Source organism: Haliaeetus leucocephalus, unplaced genomic scaffold, assembly GCF_000737465.1.
Source record: "Haliaeetus leucocephalus isolate CR32 unplaced genomic scaffold, Haliaeetus_leucocephalus-4.0 Scaffold218, whole genome shotgun sequence".
In the NCBI taxonomy this organism is placed as follows: Eukaryota; Metazoa; Chordata; class Aves; order Accipitriformes; family Accipitridae; genus Haliaeetus; species Haliaeetus leucocephalus.
The window spans coordinates 32,920-58,395 of NW_010972654.1; the positions used below are offsets into that span (position 1 = coordinate 32,920).

The following is a 25,476-nucleotide window of genomic DNA, read 5'->3' on the forward strand; positions in this document are numbered from 1 at the left end:
GAGCAGAGAGCGGCAGCGCGGTCACGGCCCGCCGCCGCCCGAGGGGAGTCGTCCGGCGGCACGGCGCTCCCCCAGCAGCCGCCCACGGAGCCAGCAAGCGCGGCCGAGCCCGCGGCAGCACCTCTGGCCGCCCGGCGGAGCGGGGCGGAGCGGAGCGGAGCGGAGCAGAGCAGAGCGCCCGACGGGGAAAGAGAAGGAGGAAAGGCCGCGGCAGCGCCTCCGGCCGCGACCCGCGGTAGGCCCAGCGTCACGCTGTGCGCCTGCGCAGCCTGGAGCCGCTTGGCGCACGCGTCGTGCGGCGGGGCTGTTTCCATAGCAGCAGAAGGCAACGGGAAGAGCGCCGCGCGCAGCCTAGCGCGCCGTGCGGCGGGGCGCTCGTCCGCTCGCCGGGCGCGGCGCCCGCCGCCTCAGCTTGCCTGCCATGAGCGTGCCGGAGGTGGAGGCCCTCGTCTCCCAGAAGTATGAGATCAAGAGGCGCCTGGGCAAGGGGGTGAGTGCCCTGGGGAGGCCTCGGGAGCTCGGGGAGCCGGGCGGCGGGGTCCGGCGCTGCCCTGCGGATCGTCCCGGCGGCGCCTTTGTCTGCGGTCTCCCGGTCCCTGCCGCGGGCCGCCGACCTGAGCCGCGTCTAGTGCTGGAGGTCTGAGAGCTTATAGAGCCGAAGAAAAACTGGACTCTGAAATATTTATTATGCCTAATAGAGAAAAAAGATCGTTAATCGTAGCCTGATAACTTTCTGTGACTTCTTATAGTTGCTTCGCAGCTAGATTTCAGAGGAAGGTAAGTGTTACAACGTAGTATGTGGAACTGAAAATACCTTTAGATTCCCCATCAGTTTTTTTCCCTGTAATTTACTGGAGAGCTGCCACACAAAGCACCGACCTTGCATGTACACCTGGTTTATAGCTAAATTAATCTGAGTCTCAAAGTCTATCTGTTTGTGCCTGCCAGATTCTTTCACATTTACTGTAACCCCATTACTTCAAGTATTGTGCTGCATCAAGTAATTTTTCCCCATTAAATCATGTATTTTTATATGTGAGCCAACGTTAATTTCTAAGATCTTTTTCCTCAGGCAGCCTCTAAACCCTTCCTGATTATCTGCTTTTCTATTCTGGCAGCTCTTTGCCTTTGTTTAGTTGTGTTAATACTAGTTAAGTATTTCATGTGCAATTACAAGGGGCCACTTGAGAGAGGCTCAATTTCTTCATTATCCTCTAAGACAATGTTTTGGTTTTCTCCTTTTGAATTCACACTGATCGTTCTTATGGCTATATTTAATTCTAAGTTTGGCTCTGACTTGCAAGGTTTGCTGCCATCTTGTTACTAGTTATCAGCTTTCTCCCTTTGACTGAATGTAATGTATTACATCTTTTAACATGCTAGGTTCTTTGAACAGAATGACATTATTCTTTCATCTGAAATATCAAATTGAGAGTTCTATTTGGAGACTGTTTCACAAACATAACTACATACATTCAGGTCTTGAAAGGACTTTAGTGGCTTCAGGTCCATCATGTAGGCATCACTGACATTATCAAAACTACTAGTCGAGCTCTTAACTCAAGTGGTTCCAGCCTCCTAAATATCTGTGTTTTCTGCCTCTTGTATGCAGAAAGTTCTGTATGTATTGTGTATGTACACAGCTGATGCACGTACCTGAGCACTTAAAAGGCTCTTGGAGTCCCTGAAACATGTGAGGACTGCCCAAAAAATAGAACAGAGAAGTGCAGCAGCAAAGGAGATAAGCTGTTCCTGTATAGTGAGGGAATTCAAAGAGTTCTTTTTTTCACTAAGGGAATGGGAACTTCTACCCGAGTATTCCCTATTCAGATGACTATGTGATACTTGCAAATGGTGATTACTCAGTCTCCCTTGTGGTACAGATCCAGTTTTCTTATTTTTAGGTCATTCTAGGAGATGCCTTACATCTGCACAATGGGGTCATTTCTCACTCAGAAATGCCCAGTTAATGTTTAAATACTCATACAAAGTAAAACAGCTATAATGTGTGATATTGAGTGATTTTCATGCTTAAATAGTCAGATAGCGACATCAAGGCAGACTTCCCAAGAATACATGTGATCCTGGGTTCAGGTCCTTTGCCGTGCATCAGGAAGTATAAACAGTTGGCGTAGAAGTGTCTCGAGTAAGTGCTATAATGCTACACTGTTGGCAGTTGGGATGTCTCTTTTCTTTTTTCCCAAGTAACAAGTAATAGGACGAGAGGAAATGGATTCAAGTTGTGCCAGAGGAGGCTTAGGTTGGATACTAGGAAAAATTTCTTCACCAAAAGGGTTATCAAGCATTGGAACAGGCTGCCCAGGGAAGTGGTTGAGTCACCATCCCTAGAGGTATTTAAAAGACGTGTAGATGTGGCACTTAGGGACATGGTTTAGTGGTGGACTTGGCAGTGTTAGGTTAACGGTTGGACACCATAATCTTAAAGGTCTTTTCCAACCTAAATTATTCTATGATTCTATGATACTGTCACTACAGGCCTTGGTAAAAAGTCTCTCTCCATCTTTCTTGTAAGCCCCCTTTACGTATTGAAAGGCCGCAGTAAGGTCTACCCAGAGCCTTCTCTTCACCAGGCTGAACAACCCCAACTCTCTCAGCCTTTCTTCATAACAGAGGCGTTCCAGGCCTCGGACCATTTTCGTGTCCCTCCTCTGGACCTGCCCTAACAAGTCCATGTCTTTCTTATACTGGGGACCCCAGAGCTGGACGCAGTACTCCAGGTGGGGTCTCACCAGAGCGGAGCAGAGGGGCAGAATCGCCTCCCTTGACCTGATGGCCACAATTCTTTCGATGCAGCCCAGGATACACTTGGATTTCTGGGCTGCAAGCACACATTGCTGGCTTGTGTCCAGCTTTTCATCCACCAGTATCCCCAAGTCCTTCTCCGCAGGCCTGCTCTGAATCCTGTCATCCCCCAGCCTCTGTTGATACTGGGGATTGCATCAATCCAGGTGAAGGACCTTGCACTTCACCTTGCTGAACTTAATGAGCATGTACATCTGCTATTGGCTGCTTTGGGGTCCAGGATGCTTGACCTTGTGGACCTTTGGTCGGACTCAGTGTAGACATTCTTAGTCCATGACTCAACCAGGTATTGCTCATTGGCCTAACCTCTCTTTCTTCTAGGTAGCTGGTAATTACCTCTTCCTTCAGTCTCTCTATTTAGTATGTTCTACTTCCATACTTGTCGTGGTTTAAGCCCAGCCAGTAACAAAGCACCACGAAGCCGCTTGCTCACTCCTCCTCACCCCAGCCCTGGCGGAATGAGGAGGAGAAAATACAAAGAAATGTTCATGGGTCAAGACAAGGACAGGGATGGATCGCCCACCACTTATGGTCACGGGCAAAAGACAGGCTCAGCTTGGGGAAGAAACAACATCAATTTAATTTACTACAAATCAAATCAAACCAAGGATAATGAGAAGTAAAACCCAAATCTTAAAACACCTTCCCCCCACCCTTCCCGCCTCAACTCTGCTCCCAGTTTTCTCTACCTCTTCCCCTCCAGCAGCGCACGGCGCAGCCAGACAGGGAATGGGGGTTGCAGTCAGTTTGCCACACATTGTCTCTGCCTCTCCTTCCTCAGGGGGAGGACTACTCACTCCTCCCCTGCTCTAGTATGGGGTCCCTCCCACCGGAGACAGTCCTTCACGAACTTCTCTGGCATAGGTCCTTTCTGTGGGCCGATCTTCAGGCACAGGCTGCTCTAGCACAGGCTTTACCATGGAGTCACAGCCATCTGCAGGGGCATCCGACTGCTCTGGCATGGGGTCCTCCATGGGCTGCAGGTGGGCATCTACTCCCGTTCACCTCCGTGGGCTGCAGGGGCTTTGCCTTCATGGGCTGCAGGGGCACCACCTCCTCCAGCACAACTCTTCCCCCTCCTTCTTCACTGACTTGGGTATCCGCACAGGGTTTTCTCTCACATTCCAATCTCCTCTCCCACTGCAGGTTTCCCTTCTTAAATGTGTTCTCCCAGAGTTGCCACCACTGTGGCTGATCGAGTCGGCCTTGGCCAGAGGCGGGTCGGACTTGGAGCCAGGGAAGCTTCTAGCAGCTTCTCACAGGAGCCACCCCTGCAGGCCCCTCCCCTGCTACCAAAACCCCTCTACACAAACCCAAAACAACCCTGAAGGTCTGAACTGTGCCTAAGATGTCATAGTACACTTCATCTGTCCTTTTTTCTCCCTAGGCTTATGGCATTGTATGGAAAGCAGTCGATCGCAGGACAGGAGAAATAGTTGCTGTTAAAAAGATTTTTGATGCTTTCAGGAACAGAACAGATGCTCAGGTGAGAAATTGTTGTTCTAACATGTCCTGAAAGATGTGGTGGGTGTTCATAGATATTTTCAGGATTTATATCTCTGAAAGATGTTAGTTATTTGACAATTATGCATGTAGTGATACAGTCTACAGCTATACTAGGATAAAAGGGAGCAATAAATGTCAAGCTTTGTTATATCATGGCATCTACAAAATACTGTTTGATGTCCCTGAGGAAAAAGTGTCTTTATAGGCATGCACAATTTGATTCTCCCTTATGTTGTTATGCTATAGTGCCTATGCACACAGAGCACACTTGTGACTCTCTACTGAGCAACTGGGTTTTTCCTAGCCAGTCTACCATGTAAGGGTTTCCTCTGCTTTAGAGATTAGAATGGATTTAGCCCTCTCATTGGAAGTCCATATTCTGTTCAGTCATTCTGTTGAGGTGACAATAAACTTTTTTTTTTTTATTTCCAGAGAACATTTCGAGAGATTATGTTCCTGCAGGTAACATCCATTTTTCCCCTTCCTCTGATTTTTAATTATCTCTGATATTGTTCACATATTTTCTTCCCATTCTTTTTCAAAATGTGCTGATCATTGCTGACAATTCTATTCACTTCTTTTCTGCACCATCTTGGCAAACAGTCTTTCCATCACTGAGCAAAAACACCTGAATGAAATGGAGAGTTGGTCTTATTTTTTCTTTGAGACATGCTCTGTCCTTTCACCATTTTTAGCAGTATGTGTACTCTAGGATACTGTCACTTTTTACATATTTGTGGACAGAAAGCATTTTTCTTAAATTTTAAATGCCATGATTGGGAGGTGGGACTGGGTTGTAGAAGAGAATTTACATGCCAAAATTTTCTTCCTCTGTCATGTGGGAAATAACTTGACCACTTGAAATAATCAAAGCAAAACTAAGATAAATGTTCTGTATGGAATTACTTAAGGCTGCTTTTGTTTTGATATAATTGACCCCACACTACGCCTTATTACCTTAGCAGTGGCATTAAGATTACCTGTCCATTACTCCACAGACTTACCATGTAGAAACATCAATGTTTTTGAATAGTGATAATGTTGTTATAACTATGATTTTCTAAGGACACAAGGAAGGCAGGGCTCATAGGAAGAGGTATTTCCTAAGACTGTCAAGTTTAAGTAGGAAAGAGATGGGGTTTTTTTACTTTTTTATCATTCTTTAAGCCTGAAATAGAAGCTGCAAACTTAAGAGCTAAAAACGTATAAGAACAATTCCTTAGAAGTTAATTACCTGTAGGTTAGATCGTCTCTGAAGGTATAGCACTTGTGGAGTAGATGGGTGGAGGAGGAGTTGGGAGAAGAAAAAGAAGGATATTTCTCCTGAAGGAAAGGATGAGTCATTTTGGGGGAGGGAGGTTAATGTGCCATTAAGCCCTTACTTTCATGACTTTAGATGCTCAATAGACTTAAGAATTTTAGTTCCCCCCCTATTTTTTAAGGTATTTTATAGCTCTTTGTTGAGGTTCAGGACTGAGAGATCAAAAAGGGAAAGACGTAAGAAATACTCTTTCATTGGTGACTGGATGTTTGTCTTAATTTGCTTGTCTGTGCAAATTCCTTCCTGTGCATAATGATTGCTGAGTTTAATCTGTATGTTTATCATAAGGGCATTTGATGGACTGGATGAAGTTTATTTTAATTGAGAAGTGTTGATGTAGAATCTAGGCATTTTGATTATTTTCTTCTGGGTAATACATAGTATGCTGCTCATTATGCTGCTTGCAGTTTTTATGCTTATAGTTCAGTATGGCTGCAGATCCATTTGCTGTATTTTGGACCACATTTTAGAATGTTATTTTTGGTAATTACTTTAGTGAGAGCATTGTTCTGTAAGCAAAGATAAGTAGCACTGGCTCTGACAAGATTTTTTTTCAAGGTAGGATTTTTTTTTAGTATAGGTTGAAACTTTTTCATAACTTTCCATTATCAGTTCCAGGGCAAGACAGGGTGAGACAATGGGGTTTTCCTTCAGTGTGAAGTAAGTTCTTAAACAATACTCAAGTAACACTGTCAAGACTGATCTGCATCTCTGGAAAAATATCCTTTTTGGGTAAAAGCTTTCTTTAGATTATTTGGATGGGCATTCTGAATATTGTCCTCAGAATAAATGCAAAGGTATTTGATGGCCTGGGTGTATATTACTGCTTTGCAAGTATATTTTCATGAGTTGCTGCAGGCGAGTGTGTTGGTTTGTGGATTTTTCTAGATGATGTACATCATAACCAATTCTTTTCTTGGCCTCAGAGTCTAGGAAAGTGATGGTGTTGTAAGACTCTGCTGGAGATAGCTTGATATTATGATTTATGATACTGTTTATAACTGAATTTGTGATAGAAATAGATAAAGAGTCTATATTACTGGTTCAAATAACAAAAAACCCATTTATGTATTTTAGATACAAGCATAGGTTTTATGGTGCAGCTATTTATAATTTTATACTTGGGGTAGTTCATGAAAATGTTGGCATATTGTGAAGCGTTCACAGTGCCTCTAGCTGCGCAGAAATGTTAGCTATAGGAAATAAAAGTTGTTAAGACTGAGGATGAAATAAATGATCTTGACAGTATCATCAGTCTGCAAATGTGAGGATAGAATTCACCTACAGTTTAAGATACCTGTATTTAGGTATCTCTTTGTATGCTGACTGTCTGATCTCCAATTACAGTCAGTTCAATCAATGCAGCCTGTAGTGTTTCAGCCTACCCTCAGATAGACACTTCTTGCTTGGTTGGGTTTTTTAATTATGAACGTTGATGGCAACTTTGTTCTGTTTTCACTGCCACAATATTTCTTTGCGTTCAGTTGGAAATATGAGGTGAGTAAAGTTGACTGGATTTTATTCAGACAATGGTATGGAGGGATTTTTAGAACTAATGTCTCAGACAACAGAGATTTTGGGTTTTTAGATTAACTGGCTGGTTTCATGCTGTGGAGCAAGTTTAAATCCTTTTTATTATTATTTATTTCATTAGAAACATAATGAAGGAAATAGCATGTTAACATTTGTTCTAGACAATAATACAAAATGCGATAAGTTATTGTCCTTTTTTATGATTCACAAGCAAGACACTTGATTTTGACAGTTGGGTCTCTTCCCTCCGCAGGAATTTGGAGAACATCCAAATATCATCAAGCTGCTTGATGTTATCCGAGCTCAGAACAACAAGGACATCTACCTCGTCTTTGAGTCCATGGGTGAGACTTAGCATTGCATCAGCCATTTAAATACAGTCTGTCTTATGAGTTAGTTACCTTTGTTCCCTACTTTGATAGTAGTGTGTTGATAATTTACATGAATATTCATGTAAGTAGACATATAAGTAGGAGCAGTACAGTTTTTTTTAATATATATCGGTTGTGATTAGATGGGAATAGCAGTGAAACTTTTAAAGGACTAATAATTATTTGAAAAGTGGCTGGTTGAGATGAAGATGGCAGAGAGCAATAAATTAGAAGTCTTGCAGAGACAGAAGAGTTGCATGTGGAATAGACTATGTGCAACTTTATTATAACAATAGTATGCAATAATAGAACAGTAACTGTAGCATGAGCTGCAAGTCAAACTGATAATATAGAGAGATTGCAGTACTATTAATAATTACAGTGTTAACTTCTGTTGAGAATGCTCTTGAAAGATGACAGTTTTGACTATGATCTATTCTGGCCTTGCTTTGAGGAACTTATATTCACAACTGGGTAATCCTTTACTGATGTAAATCTATTACTGATGTAATATATTACAGAGACAGATTTACATGCTGTGATTAAGAAGGGGAATTTGCTGAAAGATATCCACAAGTGTTACATTCTCTACCAACTCCTGAAGGCAACTAAATTCATCCACTCGGGAAATGTTATTCACAGAGATCAGAAGGTATATTTCAGTCATAGTCTTTATCCTTCACTCAAGTTTTCTGTTAAACACTAAATTTCTGTTAAACACTAAATTGAAAAATATGAAAAGGGAGACTAGCAAAAGAACCTTGATAATAATCTTCTCCCATTCAAAGAGTAAAAAGCTTATTAATTTTCCTTTTTTCAATTCAGCCTTCAAATATCTTGCTGGATGCAGACTGCTTTGTTAAACTTTGTGATTTTGGGCTGGCCCGTTCTTTATGTCAGATGAATGAGGACCAAGGCAACCCTGCTCTAACAGAGTATGTGGCAACACGCTGGTACCGAGCCCCTGAGATCTTACTTTCCTCTCGGAGGTAACTGCTTAATATGAGTGAACGGATGGGTTTCTATAATTTCTTCACCACTGGGAAGATTTATTGTCTAAAAGTCTTAAGTCTTTTCATTTTAGATGTCACCAGATGCAATGTCATGTCAGAAGTCCATTTTCTCAATATGCATTTAAACTCCAGTTCTGCAACATAAAAATCTCTCATTACATGTACATTTCCTTCCTGGCTTCTTAGATTGTCCATTTACATACATTATCAGCTCATCTGTTTGTCATCCTTTCTCCCCTTAAATCTTCATCTTTACAAAATTTGGTTGAGTACCTTAGTCCTCTCCTCCAAGTTTAAGGAGAGTTTTTTGATAGACCTTCAGAAAATATTCTGTAATCAAATGTTAAATCAGCTGTCTGTTGGTCAGGCTTAGTCCTTTTTTTGACTTAAATATACAAAATCTTATTGATCAGAAAAGAAAATAAATATAGGTTGGGTTAGTATCCCAAATTTGAAATGTGGATGTTTTGCAAACTGTCATTTACCCTTTGTTTGGCATTTACTTTGCTTAAGTAATTGTAACTACTTTCTAGATACATTATGCCCTGAAAAGTCAGCTGTTTCCAAACAGCAACTTGTATCTTCACTGTTGGTCATATGAAAAGTATATGTTACCTTGTCCTGGCATTTATCTTTAATATACTTCCTTTTATGGTTTCCTAGAATAGGCTTCTAGTAGGATAAATCTCCTTTCTGTTTTATGCTTGCCAGTTTCATGATTCCCGAATCTCATTCACTTTATAATTAAAACCTGTGAGCATTCGTATTCAAGGAGTCATCAAGCTTGTTTTTCTAGCAAAATAAGCCAATGTAGATGATGTGAATACCAGGTACAGAAAAATATTTGATTGATTTAGTCCTAACTCTGTTCTATTCGTATTTGTAGTTACACTAAAGGTGTAGACATGTGGAGCATTGGCTGTATTCTGGGAGAGCTGCTACTTGGAAAACCTCTTTTTCCTGGAACATCAACAGTGAATCAAATAGAGCAGATCTTGAGGGTCATTCCTGCCCCATCCCCAGAAGGTAGGACTCTTCTACGGGAAAAGGTATTTAGAGAAGAGATTAAAAGAGTGAAAGAAAGCAGCCCAGCTGGATCAGGGAAGAAGGTATCTCTTGTGAGTCATTCTAACATATTTTCAAGGAAATTAAAGACTTAATTGTGAAATGTTAGTGTCAGAGGAAAATAAGCCCATACTTGATTACATGAGAAACAAGAACCAGGCCTTCAAAACATTTTTGAGATTTATAAGAGGATGACAGTTTAAAACAGAAGTTTAATACTTCTGTGGGATTTGCATAGTAAAGGTAAATTGGACTTTTTGGTCTGGAAATCTAAACACAGAAGTGAAAGCTGGAGTAAAAATATGTTAAATCCAAAAGAGGGGATGGTGATGATTATTAGTATTGTCTTCCATGAGTTCCAGTCTAACAGCCCATACACTTTATAAACTTTTACAATATTCTATGTTCTAACTGAGCTAGCAAATAGTTTTTAGAAAAGTAACTACCTTCAGTTTAAGGACATCACAGTTTTGGAGATTTCCATTCGAGCTTAAAGTTACTTATAGTTTTTATTAGAGATTTGGTCACTGTGAATGAAATATGAATGGAAATGTGTGCGTGAAAACACCAAAACAGGAGTTAGAAGAACAGCCAGCACTAATAACAAAAAATGCTGTTCCATTCTCAGCAATACAATTGAGGAATGTGTTGATAATGTCAGAACCAGAAGGTCTGCAGTCTAAGACAAGACCACAGGACAAATGACGCAGTAGCAGAAGGTCCTGTATCCTTACCACAGGACAATGGCTGCAAGGTTGCAGCATATCACAGGCACAATTTCTTTTTCTTTTAGCCAAACAAGTGAAAACAGGCACTTGTTCAAAACATTATTGCAAACAAGGAAAACCAACCTATGAGCAGCAACTTTGCCTAGGATTTACGGGGACCAAAGAAGCAAGATTCTGAAGCAAAAAAAAAACAACATTCCATAGCATCTGTTGACTCTTTGAGAGTATGACAGATATGTTCAGAAAAGAGTTCATCATCACCAGTCACCCCAGCGGATGTGATGAGGAAATCAATAGCTGGTATTCCTTGTTCCCTGTGTCCCACACAAGTGATCCTGGCCAGATCATTTGGCCTCGGATATCTTAGAGCTTCTGCTTATGTGGGTATAAGAATGCAAGTTTATGAAATCTATGACAGAATGAATAGGAATTGAGAAAATCAGCTTAGAAAATTTCTAAGTAAATATTCCATCCCCCTTCCATAGGATCTCCCATTGAGTTTTATTAGCATGATTTCCTATGTTAATATCAAATATTTGCTTTCCTTCATAAACTGTGTAGCTCTGGTAATCCTAATCTTGGCATTAACAGTATCTTTTCATTATTGCAGATATTTTGGCTATGCAATCAGATTACAGGGCCTCAGTTATTAACCGAATGAGTTTCCGGTAAGCCTTGAATGTTCAGTGTGTCTCAGAAGTCAACAGTCTACTGTATGACGTTGACTAAAAGTTCCCCTGAAGTTCACCTTCCAGTGTTCACTGATAGAAATTACTTCTGCTCTCTGCAGATTCAACCTACCTCTAGGGAAGGGATGTAAAGTTTAAAAAAAAAAGAAAAAAAAAGAAGATGAGAAGACCAATGACAAAATCAGGGAATAACAAAAAAAAATTAGGTTGGGCCTACATTCCAAGTGATTGTCATGTTTACTTTCTCAAAATTAGAATATTTTCCTATCCTGAGTCATTTGGGTATCTGCTGACATTGGTTCACACATGGAAAGCCCGAATCTGTTCAGCCTGACTGCCTCATTCCAGCTGCTTAATGACTCTCACTGTGATTTTTTTTTTTTTTTTTTCCCCCTCCTTATATCTGTCACGGTTCTTTCAGATCCTCCAGTTATGTACACAGACTACCCCATAATTCTGCATTTATTACATATCTAATTAGTAAACATTAGTAAACTTAATGCTTTTACACTATCTTATGGCCACAGCAAATTACTCACCAGTCTCTAAGTATTCTCCACTTGTATCTGCCATGATACTCAGTGGGCATCCCTTCTCACTGGGGAGTCTGCAATATGCATAGCCCAGCTATGTGTGGTATGAGTTCTCTGAATGTTTACTGATAGGTTTTTATAGGTTTAGCTTAGGGCGGCTCAAGCCATAAGCTCTAGCAGGTCCCTTGCTGTTCACATGAATAGCATATGCCTTTTCATGATGACTTTTGCTGACTTTTTCAGTTGGCATCCTGGAGCATTATTCCCTTTCATTCAGGGGTGCCAGGATTCCTGTATCAATCTATGCCAGGTAGCTGAGGAACTGAGACCCTTTTGTCCCTGCTGATTCAACTGTCAGCACAGCATGTGTGTTTGACCTTGTCAGCAGGAAGTGGACGGTCACAGTATCCCATAGGAATTTCCCTTGATGCACTTGAGAATGTTGCTTCTCATCCTTTTGCTGTGCACCTGTACTGGGTTTGGTTGGAATGGAGTTAGTTTCCTTCACAGCAGCTTGTATGCTGCTGTGTTTTATATTTGTGACCAAAACTGTTGATAACACAGCAGTGTTTCAGCTGTTACTTAAGAATGCTTGCACAGCAGCCATCAAGGCCATCTCTGTTTCTCGCTCTGCCCCCACAGTGAGTAGGCTAAGGGTTGGCAAGAGACTGTGAGGGAACACAGCTGGGACAGCTGACCCTTCTGACCAAAATGATATTCCATATAATATAGTGTCATGCTCAGCAATAAAGTGGGTGGGGAGGAATTTCTCCAAAGTAGCTATTGCTTAGACACTCGCTGAGTATCGGTCTGCTGGTGGTAAGTGATTGCTTTTGCACAGCTTGGGGTTTTTTTTCCATTTTTCCCTTTTTTTCCCCTCCACTTATTGAACTGTCTTTATCTTGACCCATGAGTTTTTCTTGCTTTTGCCCTTCCGATTCTCTCCCCCATGCTACTGAGGGGGAGAGAGTGAGTGACTGGATGAGGTCTTAGCTGTCAGCCGCAGTCAACCCACCAGAGTCCTTTTAGGTGTCCAGCATGGGGCCAAAGTGTCGACATCTTAATAGATTTGATTGGAGTGTACTAGACAGGATTTTATAGTAGTTACACCTGTTTAGCTGTTTTTGGTCATAATATTGATGTATTTGTTCTCAGCACTGGTTTATTTGTTCCTTTACCTGCTCCATGGCATGCTGCCTCTCTTGCTGCACATCAAATTTGAGGGCTTGTAATGGCTGCTTTCAGCTTTTGCAGCTTGCTGTGCTGTTTAGCACTTTTTTGTGTTTTGCCTGGGAGAGTTATGATAAAAGCACTAGCCTTGAGCCTAATCTGGTATTTAGGCCCTGCATTGGTTCTGTCCCAGTACTTTGGGAACCATCCCATGGAGAAAATTAACAATTTCTCCTCTTCTCATCTGAGAGCAAGTTTGTAGAGGAAATGAAGAATGGTACCTCCCCCTTCCTCTCTCCTGGGGTAGATTGTTTTTCTGTCTTGTTACAACAGCTCTTCAGTTTCTTGAACATCCTTGGGTAACTAGAATGCTTATATTGGTATATGTCAAGAATCCGATTCTGGCTTTTCCTAAGGATAACCAACTATTTGTGAATGCCACACAGGGATGTGCCCTGAGGTAGTCAGGTCATGGGTCACAAGTTGTGTAGGAGAATTTGTGCAGGTACCTAGAGCAATTTTCACATCCAACGGTGTGAGACTTCACACCTGAATAAGCGTGGCATCCTGTTGAAGTGACAAAACACCTGAAGAAAGAATGCCTTGTCTATGTCAAAGAGACACAACTTCTCACGCTGTGCTGAGGCCTGGCCTACACCTATCTCAGCGGGGTGAAAGGGTCTCTGGATCTGAGGACATAAAAATGGACACTGTGGCTAAGTCAGAGAACCAACCCTTGAGGATAACAGTTGCTCCTAAACAGTGGGAGAGGAAGTCAGTTTGGTTTGTAAGAGAGGAAGAAGCTTCTAAGAGGGAGCAGGAGGAAGAATCAGAAGAGGCAAACAGTTCTGCAGTAGAGCAGCCACAAGGACAAGAGGGGGAGGAGACAGAAATCATGAATGAGTGTAGAAACCACCCAGTCCCTATCCCTGAACAAGCCGCAAAATATGCGGAAAGATTACAGCTGTCATCTAGGTGAGCAAATTATCACTTGGTTGCTATGATGCTAGGATACTGGGCCCAGTGCTGAGTCAGGAATTAGAGGATAAGAAAGCCCAGCAACTGGGATCTCTCGCTAAGGACTGGGGAACTGGTGAAGGGATCAGAAAAGGGGCAACGATCTGCGGCTTCTGGAGGCAACTTCTGTCGAGCATGAAGGCAAGGTATCCCCTCAAGGAAGATCTTATAAACTACTGAGGCAAGTGGATCACCATTGAGGGAGATATCCAGCATTAGGGAATTGGTGGTGGAGGTGATCTACAGCAACCTGGGCAATAACCAGAGCTCCATAGATCCAGGTGAAATCCAGTGCACACGGTCAAACGTTTGTACAGAGCACACCAACATTGTATGACAGCACCTTGACAATAATTGTACAGACATTGAGGCACCAACTGTGGACAGACTGGCTGGCCAGCTCTGGCAATACGAAGAGAATCTCTCTACCTCCCCAACCCTATGGTCCTGTATCTCAGCTGTAGAAAAACTGCCCCAAAAGTTCCAGCAAATTCAAAGGGAGTTATGTTTTCCTCCTTACCCTTACAGGTTGGCATCTTAGCTATCAAGAGTGTCACATGGAGTCAGCCTTTCTCTGCTCAAAGGAAAGGGAACCATGCATGCCACCTTGTGGTTCTACCTGCATGACAGTGGGAAGGACATGAGGAAGTGGGACAGTGCATCTATCTCAAGCCTAGAAACTTGTGTATGTGAATTGCAAGGAAAAACAGCAGCCAAAAAGGGTCCATTCAGAAAGATGACTGCTCCAATTGCTGTTGAGCAATTGCCCAGACGCAGTGGAAGGACTGATCCTACTTCTGATCCTGGTTTGCAATTACAGGAGTCGGGTAATGAATGCTCTGACCAGGAATAGATGGGCCATGCCTCCAGCCAGGCAGAGGAAAGGCATAACTTGGGTTTATTGGACTGTATGGATTCAATAGTCTGGCACATTGTACCCACAGGAGTATAAGGCTTTGCTGGACACCAGTGCACAGTGACCCTAATGCCATCAGGATACAAGGGGATGGAACCCACCTGGATTTCTGGAGCGACAGAATGATCCCAACAGTTATCTGTGGTGGAGGCTGAAGTGACCGTAACAAGCAACAAGTGGCAAAAGCATTCTATTGTGACTGACGTGGAGACTCGGTGCATCCTTGGCATGCACTACATCAGGAGAGGCTACTTCAGGGACCCAAAAGGGTACCAGTGGGCTTTTGGTGTAGCTGCCATGGATACAGAGAGGATTAAACAGCTGTCTAGCTTGCCCATGCAGTCTCTTAGTGAATCCGTCTGTTGTAGGGTTGCTGCATGTCAAAGAGCAGCAGCAGTGGGTGGGGGCTTAGCTGCCAGTGGGGGTCAACCCACCACAGCACCTCTGAGAAGAGCTCTCTCATTTCTATAACCCTTCTCTGAGTAGTGAGAGACAACAGCTGGAACTCTCCATTCATTCCTGGCTGAAATGCACTTTTATTTGACAGCCCTACTCTTTGGATGTTGTCATCTTTTTTTTTTTTTTTTTTTTTTTGCCTCAAAAAATGTGAAAGTCAAGTGGCTAAGTTCTGATAGATAGTTCCAGCTAGGTAAAAGAGCAAGTGAAATCTTAGTCTTCAAAACTGAAAAGTTTTTTTTTCTGAGCCACTCAGTCCAAATGCTATGTTCAGTGATGGATCATTTTTCTAAACTAAAAGAATGTTGTCATGGAGTAACAAAATTATTTAAAATATGAGTAAGAATCGTGTTTTAAAACTGATTTTTCAAATGTATTAGATATTCGCATGTTTCTTATGTTAATTATTATCTTTAGGATTTCAAAATGCAAAACCAGATTTTTAAACTTCTCATTGCAAATTATACAGAAATATATTTCTGCGGTCTCAGGGCTGGATTCATGGGATCTTTAACAGTTCAACTGAAACATCCAAGTTAGGAGTTTGGGCTTCCTGCATTGTCAAAAGAACAAAAGAAGAACTTGTTGTCCAGAGGACTCATTACTCCCCTGTGTCTGATACTGTCTGATATCTCTCACTCTTTCCACTGAAACAAGAGAAAGGCTAGACTTGCAAGTTAGGCACTTCACGTAGGTTCCTAGTGCAGGGAGGGAGGCATTCAAACCTAATCAAAGGGGTAAAAGACTTTAACATACTCACAGGTCTATACTTTAGAGTGTTCCAGGATTATGACACACTATTTGTGAGTGAATGCTCAAAAACAGTCAGGTGTCACCTTGTTGTGATTCCCAGGACTGTAATTCATGCCTTCACTGTAAATTAGACACTGGGAGCTTATATCATTGTTTTCTGACTTCTAGGCAGCGAGTAACATTTGAGGAGATTTTACCATCCTCTACTCCATTGCCTGCCTTGGATCTTCTGAAGAAACTTTTAGTATTTAACCCTGATAAACGACTCACAGCAGAGGAGGCTCTGCAGCATCCTTATGTGAAAAGGTGAGAGTAATACCAATGTGCAGTTTCCCCTGATGTCTTCTGAGATGTTATAGACCTGCTCTTGGCACAAGTTTTCTTTATATGCATGATAGAAAAAAAAAAAAAAAAAAAAACAAAAGCTAATTCTTGATTTTTCTCTAATGCTATTTACACTAGAGGTCACACTAGATGATGTAACAATCCTTTTTAACATTATATTAATCTGTGATGCTGTTCTTAGTCTTAGTGAATTACATTATGTGTTATCATCTTCTTAGATTTCACTGTCCTGCCAGGGAGCCCTCTCTGGATTATGATGTGATTCTTCCTTTAGCTGATGATATCCAGCTGTCTGTGGCAGAATATCGAAATAAATTATATGAGGTACTTTCTCTTATCCTATTTTCCAAAATCCTAATCCTTCAGGTAACCTGCCCTTCTTGCACACACTTAATGAATTCTGACATTTTCTTCTATTTGCATTCCCATAGGCTTTCCATACATGTTTACAGTTACATCTTGGTGCTTCCTATCAGTCAGTTCCATACTGTCATAATTTTTGAGAGGTCTTTAAATCTAGGTTCCCACTGGGAAAAGAAAAGTCTGTAAAGCATGATGACTGAGAAAGACTGTGTTAGAGGAAAATGTATTATGCTGGATCCAACAGCCCTAGAGGGGCGAGGCTGCTGCCACTCTGTGTCCCCAGGTCCAGCCAGTAGCAAGGCTGAAGATGTATTCTCAGTAGGCACATGCTTACAGAAAACATGTACACACTACGTATATACATATACACAGGGCTGGCCATGTGGATCACAGACAGGCACTCGGAGCACTCACACAAACATAGGTAGCAGCAACAGCCTCATCCTGCTCCCTTCTCTGGCTGAGCAAGGTAGAACTCCACTCATGAGAATATATATACATATGTACAAGGTGGATCCCTGCAGCAACTGGTCTCAGACACTCAGTCTGATCCCAGTCTCCTCAGCTGCTGGCTCTTGGATATATAAGCCCCCAAGGCTGCAGCCCCATTCCAGTTGCTGGTACAGATCACGCAGGCAAACAGCTGGCCAGGACTTTCCAGGTCCCTTAGCTGACCTCTGTCCCCCTGCCTCTAGTGTTCTCACCCCTAGAGATACACAGGTGCTCTCACACCCAGAGCTGGTCCTTAGAGGCCTGCTCACCCCGTTGCTCCAAGGCCACTTGATCTTTGCTAGGGATCAGACACTCACTCGCACACCTGCACTCTCTTCAGTTGCTGGCACCATGGACACACAGGCCCTCTGACCTGTGATCTGACTCCAGTTGGTGGCATTCACACCTGCATACACACATGCAGACAGAATAGACAGCCTCTCTTCCAGGAAAGAGAAAGGAATTTAAGAAGATAGAGCAAACTGCATTGATCAGGTGCAGGGCATTGCCAGACAAGCTTATTGACCAGCCAGCTATTTACACACAACTGACCATTTTTATACCTCTTACCCCCTATTTCCCGCACTCGTTCCTCCCCAAATCACCTACACCCCTCTCTTTTCCTGCTTCTGGTTCCTACCCTAAACATCCCATAGTAAGTCCTGTGTGATCCCAAATGGCTTTCCCCTGCATCCCATAATGTGTCCAACCCCTGGCAGCAACCTCCACTCCCCCCCATACCCTGCCACCCTTAGTCCAGAAGGTGATCCAGAGAAATCTGGATGACTCATTGTAATGAGTTTCATGCCCGGACAATGGGGCTGATAGCTTTGCTGGGACAGCCCTGGCAGGGGCCCAGATTTGGGTGTTGAGAACCCCTTGATTTGGGTTCCCATCTGCCATGGTGCATCCCTGTGCTCCTCAGCCTGTGCAGATGGGCCTTTGATGGGCTGATGGCTTCTGTGAATGGGTCAGGGTGTAGCTCGGCAGAGTATCGTTTGGGCTTCCCATCCTGCCATTGTCTTTCTGAGCTCTGTTGTGGGTGTGCAGACAAACTGTTATCACATAACTTAACACACTGAGTTTTTTTGCTGGACCATTGTCAAATGCAATTCCATGCCGCACCACATACAGAGAACTATCATATTTCAGAATAATTAATTAACAGAGGAGGAAGACTAAGTGAAGGATCAGTGTAGCTGATGTGCTAATAATAAAGGACAGTGATGTTTTAGGAGACATATTTTGAGTGCATTAATGTGGGGAAATAGTAGTACTTGAAAAATCTGGAAATGGTGTTATAATCAAGCAAATAAATAAAAAAAAGCTGATGCAAAATCTTTAGTTGTACAGGGAAAAGGAAAGAAAGTACTTTTGATGCCATTTGGTATATGCAATAAGATCAAGAGAAAAATTAAAAGCTGTACTTTCCCCGTAGACAGTGGGATCAAGTGCACCCTCAGCAAATTTGCAGATGATGCCAAGCAGAGTGGTGCGGTTAACACACCTGAGGGACAGGATGCCATTCAGAGGGACCTGGACAAGCTTGAGAACTGGACCTATGTGAACCTCATGAGGTTCAACAAGGCCAAGTGCAAGGTCCTGCACCTGGGTTGGGGCAAACCCCGGTATCAATACAGGCTGGGGAATGAAAGGATTGAGAACAGCCCTGTGGAGAAGGACTTGGGGATACTGATGGATGAAAAATTGGATATGAGCCGGCAACGTGCGCTTGTAGCCCAGAAAGCCAAGTGTATCCTGGGCTGCATCGAAAGAATTGCGGCCATCAGGTCAAGGGAGGGGATTCTGCTCCTCTGCTCCGCTCTGGTGAGACCCCACCTGGAGTACTGCATCCAGCTCTGGGGTCCTCAGTACAAGAAAGACATGGACGTGTTAGGGCAGGTCCAGAGGAGGGACACGAAAATGGTCCGAGGGCTGGAACACCTCTGTTACAAAGAAAGGCTGAGAGAGTTGGGGTTGTTCAGCCTGGAGAAGAGAAGGCTCTGGGTAGGCCGTATTGCAGCCTTTCAGTACTTAAAGGGGGTCTATAAGAAAGATGGAGAGAGACTTTTTACTAGGGCCTGTAGTGACAAAACAAGGGGCAATGGTTTTACACTGAAAGAGGGTGGGTTTAGATTGGACGTGAGGAAGAAATTTTTTACAATGAGGGTGGTGATACACTGGATCAGGTTGCCCAGAGAAGTTGTGGATGCCCCTTCACTGGAAAGCGTTCAAAGGTCAGGTTGGACGGGGCTTTGACCAACCTGGTCTAGTGGAAGATGTCCGTGCCCAAGGCAAGAGGGCTGGACTAGATGGTCTTGGAATGTCCCTTCCAACCCAAACCATTCTATGATTCTACGAACATTTGAATAATGTCTAAAGAAGTGAAAGAAGAACAAAGATAAATACAAATCAGAACTAATTATAAGAGACACTGAACTGATCTGGTTGGTGTTGTTGAGGCAGTAGGTGGAGGATAGCCAGAGTGCATGCTCTAACAATGAAGTATGAGGAGCAGCAAAAGTGGAAGTAAATCAAGCCTTCAGAAGGAGAAATTGGTTTTGGCTTAGTTTGGAGGGGTGGGGGGCTGGTTCCCCTTTTTGCAGTGAAAGAAATTATGTAAATGCCATGTTATGAGGCAAAGGAACTGGAAGATGGTGGAAAGAGCAGGAGTTGGAATGTAAATGTAGTAAAAGAGGCATTGGAAAGAATGACAGTGGGAAGAGAAGATTGAAAAGGAAGCTTAGAGATCAGAAAATCCAAGACTGGGAAAGACTGGTAAGCATGTCCACCTTCCCAGAGAGAGATGAAAAGTGTTATTGCTTCTATTAACAGCAATTTAAATTGAAGAAAGAAAAAATAAAACTGAATTTAAAAAGTTGAACCTACTTAAAATTTCTTTTAAGGTCTTTAATAGAAGGAAACTAATAAACTCTACTGTGTTAGAGTGTTAGGAGTCATGAGCAGATGAATTAGTAAAGTGAATACTGAGCACAGATAGAAAAGATATTCTAAATGTCAGTAGATTGGTCACAGATAATCTAGATACAAGGTTAAGAAACAAGTGAATAGTTTTGAATAATCTTACTGATAGGGTGTCAAATTTGCGATGACTGTGATTACAGGAAGTTGCGAGCAGATTGTCTGCACCAAGACCCAAAACCTTGGCAAGAATTCTATTGCTAGATAATAGTATGTAGAGGTAGGTGAGAAATAATTATGAACTACCCAGAATGAATGTTGCTTTGACCATTAAAAAATCAGGTTTGCAAAGTCCTAGAAGGGGATGGTAAGAAAGAACATAGTGTTAACCTTTTGGGCACGCAAATCCTGTCTTTTCCAAGGCTAATGCCCATTTTATTTAGTCGTGTTCTCCCTCAAGATATATTGAAATTGCCTGTTTACCCAATACTTTTTCTTAATGCTTCAGCCTATTCTTTCTTTCCACTGAGAATATTATTTCTATCTTCTTTCCAACCCTAAATTAATTTTAAAATTATACTTGTTACCTATCCTGTGAAATAAATTGAAGTTATTTGTAAGTCTTCCTCTTTGTTTCTATGTTTTGTTCCTCTGCTCTGCTGTGTAGCTGTGTTGAGTCTAACTGACTTCTCCTTTCTGTAGATGATCCTTGAAAAGAAATTAAATAGCCATCGAAAGGAGCAAGTGCGGAGAGAAAATATTCAACTAAGTCAGTCTGAATCCAGGCCACTTCTTCCAAATTCCAGTTCTGTGAATTTATCTACCAGGAAAGGCCAGAGAATACCAACACCACCTCTTCTAAAAACTTCAGATGTGCATGCTGGAACTACATCTAGTGTCCAGCCAGAAGCATCCAGCCAGAGTGAAGATTTAGCAAGAACTTTATGTCAGAGATCAAAGATCAACATGATATACAATCCCATAACACATACTGCTGTTCAAAGTAGGTACTACCCTCCTACAGTGGGATGTGATCCACCATGAGGCGTTATTATGGGGTAGAAAGAAGAAAAGAGATTGAGTGGGGAAAAAGAAATAAGGGGAATTTACATGGCAAAATGAGAGGGTGAAAGTGTGAAAGGAAATCACATAAGAACAAAACACTGTTGAATGAGTTTTGAGTGTACGACATTCTCTTTGGCTTTTTCCTGCCTCAGTCTTGTCTCTATGTTCCTTTCTGTTTTCTCTCTGCTTCTCTACTGCTATTATCTTTTCCCATGCCCATTTGAACTGGTTTTGTTTGCTAGTACATTCTAATTTTATTCTGAATATTTTTGTTCTGTTTGTGAGATGAAGCGAGGTGGCAGGGGCTGACTCAGTTTTTATGTTCTATCCCTGTGTCAGTCAGTGTGTTCTCTGTCCTCATGATTTTCCTACTTTCTCTCATGTTTTTTCTTCTGCAGGTAATGCAAATTCTGGTGCTGTGATCAAGAACTGTTCTGCACCACCTTCTCAACAGGCCAGAATCTCCAACAATAGGAGACTGGGGAGACAAATCACATGGGCAAATGCAAATGCTCAGCTACCTCCTACAAGCGTACAGAGCCTTTATAATGTGAGTAGCAGTTAAAAAAAAAAACACCTTAACTTTTCATGGGCCAAAATGATATAGACACAAAATATCTTAATTTGCAACTTTGTAAAGATACTTAAATGAGAGGCAAGACATACTGCTCTGTGAGTGACTAAATTAATAAATTTGTACTAGTTAAAATTACTTATGACAAAGATATACACTGCAATTTCATTGCTTGTATGTATTGTCAGTCAAATGGTACCAGTAACCTAGTTTGATAAGGCAGTTGGGCTTGTATAGAGTATGTTCCCATTACTAGAGAGCTGAAGAGTGTGCTAACTGAAGAGTTTTTGCTAGTAGGGGAAATAACTAGACATAACTTGCCTCTAATATGGGGTAGATTCATATAGGAGCTTGCGTATTGCAGTCTTCAGTGTTGCAATACCTACGTTTCAGGTGTTTTGTCCACTAATGAAGTTTGTGACCCTGAGTTAAGTTCTGTGCATGAGGCAGAATGTTGAGAGGAAGACCATCTAATAGTAATCACCAGGAAATGCCAAGGGCACAGATGTGGCTTAAACCTTACATGTCCAGCATATGTAATGCTGATCTTCAGCTAGTCTGGGTTTATAAACACTAACTTTCTCCTGGAGTTTTACGTCTAACCCCAGTCTTTCAAAAAACCCTATCACCTGTGACTTGAGGAGCAAGAGTATTTTGCTGCCAATAGGATTAGGCAGGAGTTCTGTGAATGGCTGTTGAATTGAAGTACTGGAATTAGGTGTTTCAGAGAACATGAAGTAACACAGCCCTTTTGTAAATCTAGGTCTCTGCCTCATTAGCAGTATTTTTTTCACAAAGATTAATTGTAATGGATCATATATGTCAGCTAACTGTAATCAAAAAGAAAAGCAGAAATATCTGCAGATTCTCTGCCTCTACTTCTTTTTCCCCATCTTGAGTTTTTAATGCAATGTCTTTGAGATGTGCTGAGATACATGACTTTTTTTCCACTGCCCTTTTCCTAGAGGACAGGCTAATTTTGGACTCCATTCTACTTTCAATTTTATCACTTCAGACAAGTGAGGATTTGAACACCATTTCAGATTATCACATTGTTCAGGTTGTCAGCAGCACCAAAAACTCCCTTTGACTTTGAGAATCACAGATCAGTTGCTTTTACATTGTCTTCAGTGATGGCTTGTCCTGTCCAAAGTGCGTAGGTAGCAAATTCTTTTTTAACCAGATTGAGAATGTTGGATATTCCAAACTTCGCTGGAGAATTCGTATTACCTCTGGAACCAGTCTAATGGATTGCTGTTGCTGAACAGTGAAGGCTTCAGTCCTGTCCTCTCTGCTTGTCCCTCTTCCCTGTTCTTGGCCACGCTTCCTTGTAAAAGTTGTTATGCTCGCTGGGTTCTTAAATGACCTCCTTGCCCCTACTTTTTCTTTTCCCTGAGCTAGATCAGAGGAAGCTTACGGCAGAGGAAGAATATGGAAGGAGGGACCACAGATTACCTTTTTTTTGATACTAAAGATTGACTTGTTTGTCACGGGACTTTCTCACATCCCCACAAAAGAATAATTGAGTGTCTATGTGCTGGAGCTCCAAACCATTCAAAATGTGTGCTGAGCACAGTTGTATGAAGGGATTTCTGACAGACACCACTATCAAAGATGAGTTGGGTGGAATCACCTGCTTCGTGTCAGCATGCAATAGCACATTTACCTTAAGGCAAAGCATTTCTTTGAACACAGCTCTGGATGATCTGAACCATTTCAAGCCAGAAACAAGCTGCAGACACTGTTAAGAGTCAAACTTTTTCCTACTGGATCTCTTCTTACTGTTGTGACTGATGCAAAAATACATATGAACAACTGCTAAAAGGAGACATGATTGCCAGTAACTTCCAAGTATGTCCATGTGCACACTTGCAACTCATCTTTCAGCCCCTCTGCTTTGGAATCCCATTCAAAATGTTTTGAGAGTGAGAGGAACCATTTATTCCACAAGTGTGGAGCAAGTGTGGAAGCCTTTATTCCACAGTAAGAGATTGTGGAGGTTGCTGCATGTGCAGATGTACATATGAACAATGCATTTTGAAGAATCTTTAGGTTATTGTGAACAACTTCCTGTTACTGGAAGAGCATAATAGGGAGAAGATCACCCTACACATGCCCTGTGCTTTATATTTGTTCCCTGAGAGGCTAATACTGACTAGTGTCAGAGACAGGATATTGTGGTAGAAGGTCATCAGCATTGTGGCTGATCTTACGTGAATGCTGACTTTTCCATCCTTCTCATTCAGCCTCAGCAGAAGCTGAAAAGTTCTGGCATTCCAGTTTGCTCTGCATTCAGTCTGCGTTCATTTTCAATATCCTAGCAAGCTCATGAAACTCTTGTTCTCAGCCATTTGACCAGGAAAGACTCCTGTAATGGCTGGGGTGACAGCAGCCAGTGCCACAATAGTGAGTGGACACTCTTGCCTTTCAGTTAACTATAGAGGTTCACAAAGCATAAGCCACAGTGAAACAGCTCTCCTCTTGAACTGCAGATTCAAATGTATTGTAATGTATTATGTATTGTAATGTATTAATAACTTTTCCCCACAGGGGCTGATAAACACAGTATCCATATGTAGCTTCCAACTCAGAAAGTCACCAAGCTATTTGACTGGCAGAAGCCAGGAGGATATACTGGGGAATGATGATGATGATGATCTGTCTTTTGTACATATATTTAAAGCATTCACTACTGTTGGAAACAAGATATTAGCCAAACAGGACTTTGGACTTTTGTTCCTGTGCAGGATTAGTTTGTTGTATTTTGCTCCTGTTCTCAATATGCCCATTCTTAAACCCTTCTCCCTCACATCATTCTCACCATCCTATTCTTGATCTTACAAAAGAGTCTGGTTTTTTATTATTCATAAAACATTCATGATCTGTCCTGCTCCTCAGCTGAAGCAAAATCTGTGTTCCTTATTTGTATTTTAGAAAGCTGATTACAAGTTACTAACTATCTTGGCTTTTCTTTCTCACACAGAATCCAAGAAATACTCAGTTTCACAGCAAAGATGTTCATCCGCTTCTGAAGTCCAGTAAAAAGATGTTCCAGATTACTGCAAATGTGGGAGCTGCTGGTGATCCAAAAGCATCAATGGGCAGTTACTCCCAGGCCTATGGAACCATATATAAATCTGCACTGCAGAGTCTTCCAATATCAAAATCCTCCCAACAACATGAGCAGTGAATATGGAAATGTTCTAACCAGGTGAAGTACAGCTCATCTTATGAGTCCCCTAACTGAGCCAGCAACAGCAAGTGAGAGCAAAATATAACAGGCATTTGACAGTTACGCCAGCTAAAGGAAAATGTTTTATTCATTGTATGGAACAAGGGACTACTTTCTTCTGGACAAACCAACAGGAAAGAAAATCTAATCCCTTTGCCTTCCGGTCTTACCAGACAAGGGCACAGCACTATTTGCTCCCATACTGTGAGAACAATGAATGCTGTCAGTTCGTATTCCTCATTTGAATTATTGCAAAAAATTACAGAAAACTGCAATATTGTGATACTTGAATGTATTTAGACATATTCAGAATATTCAGGGGCTTTAGATATACTCAGACACATTCAGGGCCCGTGTAAACCTCATGAAGTTCAGCAAGGGCAAGTGCAAGGTCCTGCACCTGGGTTGGGGCAAACCCCGGTATCAATACAGGCTGGGGAATGAAAGGATTGAGAACAGCCCTGTGGAGAAGGACTTGGGGATACTGATGGATGAAAAATTGGATATGAGCCGGCAACGTGCGCTTGTAGCCCAGAAAGCCAAGTGTATCCTGGGCTGCATCGAAAGAATTGCGGCCATCAGGTCAAGG

General features: G+C 42.1%; 1 protein-coding gene across 2 annotated transcripts; it reads left to right on the forward strand.

The window, feature by feature from the left end:
• Positions 1 to 416: 416 nt before the first annotated feature.
• MAPK15 (mitogen-activated protein kinase 15) lies at positions 417 to 25,271 on the forward strand. 2 transcript variants are annotated; one of them, XM_010566766.1, is made up of 13 exons: positions 417 to 490; positions 4,211 to 4,309; positions 4,762 to 4,791; positions 7,437 to 7,527; positions 8,076 to 8,206; positions 8,380 to 8,543; positions 9,454 to 9,593; positions 10,971 to 11,028; positions 16,063 to 16,200; positions 16,458 to 16,563; positions 20,719 to 21,019; positions 21,480 to 21,631; positions 24,639 to 25,271. In XM_010566766.1, the coding sequence occupies exons 1-13, from the start codon at positions 422 to 424 to the stop codon at positions 24,843 to 24,845; spliced, it is 1,686 nt and encodes a 561-aa protein (XP_010565068.1). In that variant the 5' UTR covers positions 417 to 421; the 3' UTR covers positions 24,846 to 25,271. The 2 variants fall into 2 exon arrangements, with proteins under 2 accessions (XP_010565068.1, XP_010565069.1); XM_010566767.1 differs by lacking the exon at positions 417 to 490 and adding an exon at positions 721 to 777.
• The last annotated feature ends 205 nt before the right edge of the window (positions 25,272 to 25,476 follow it).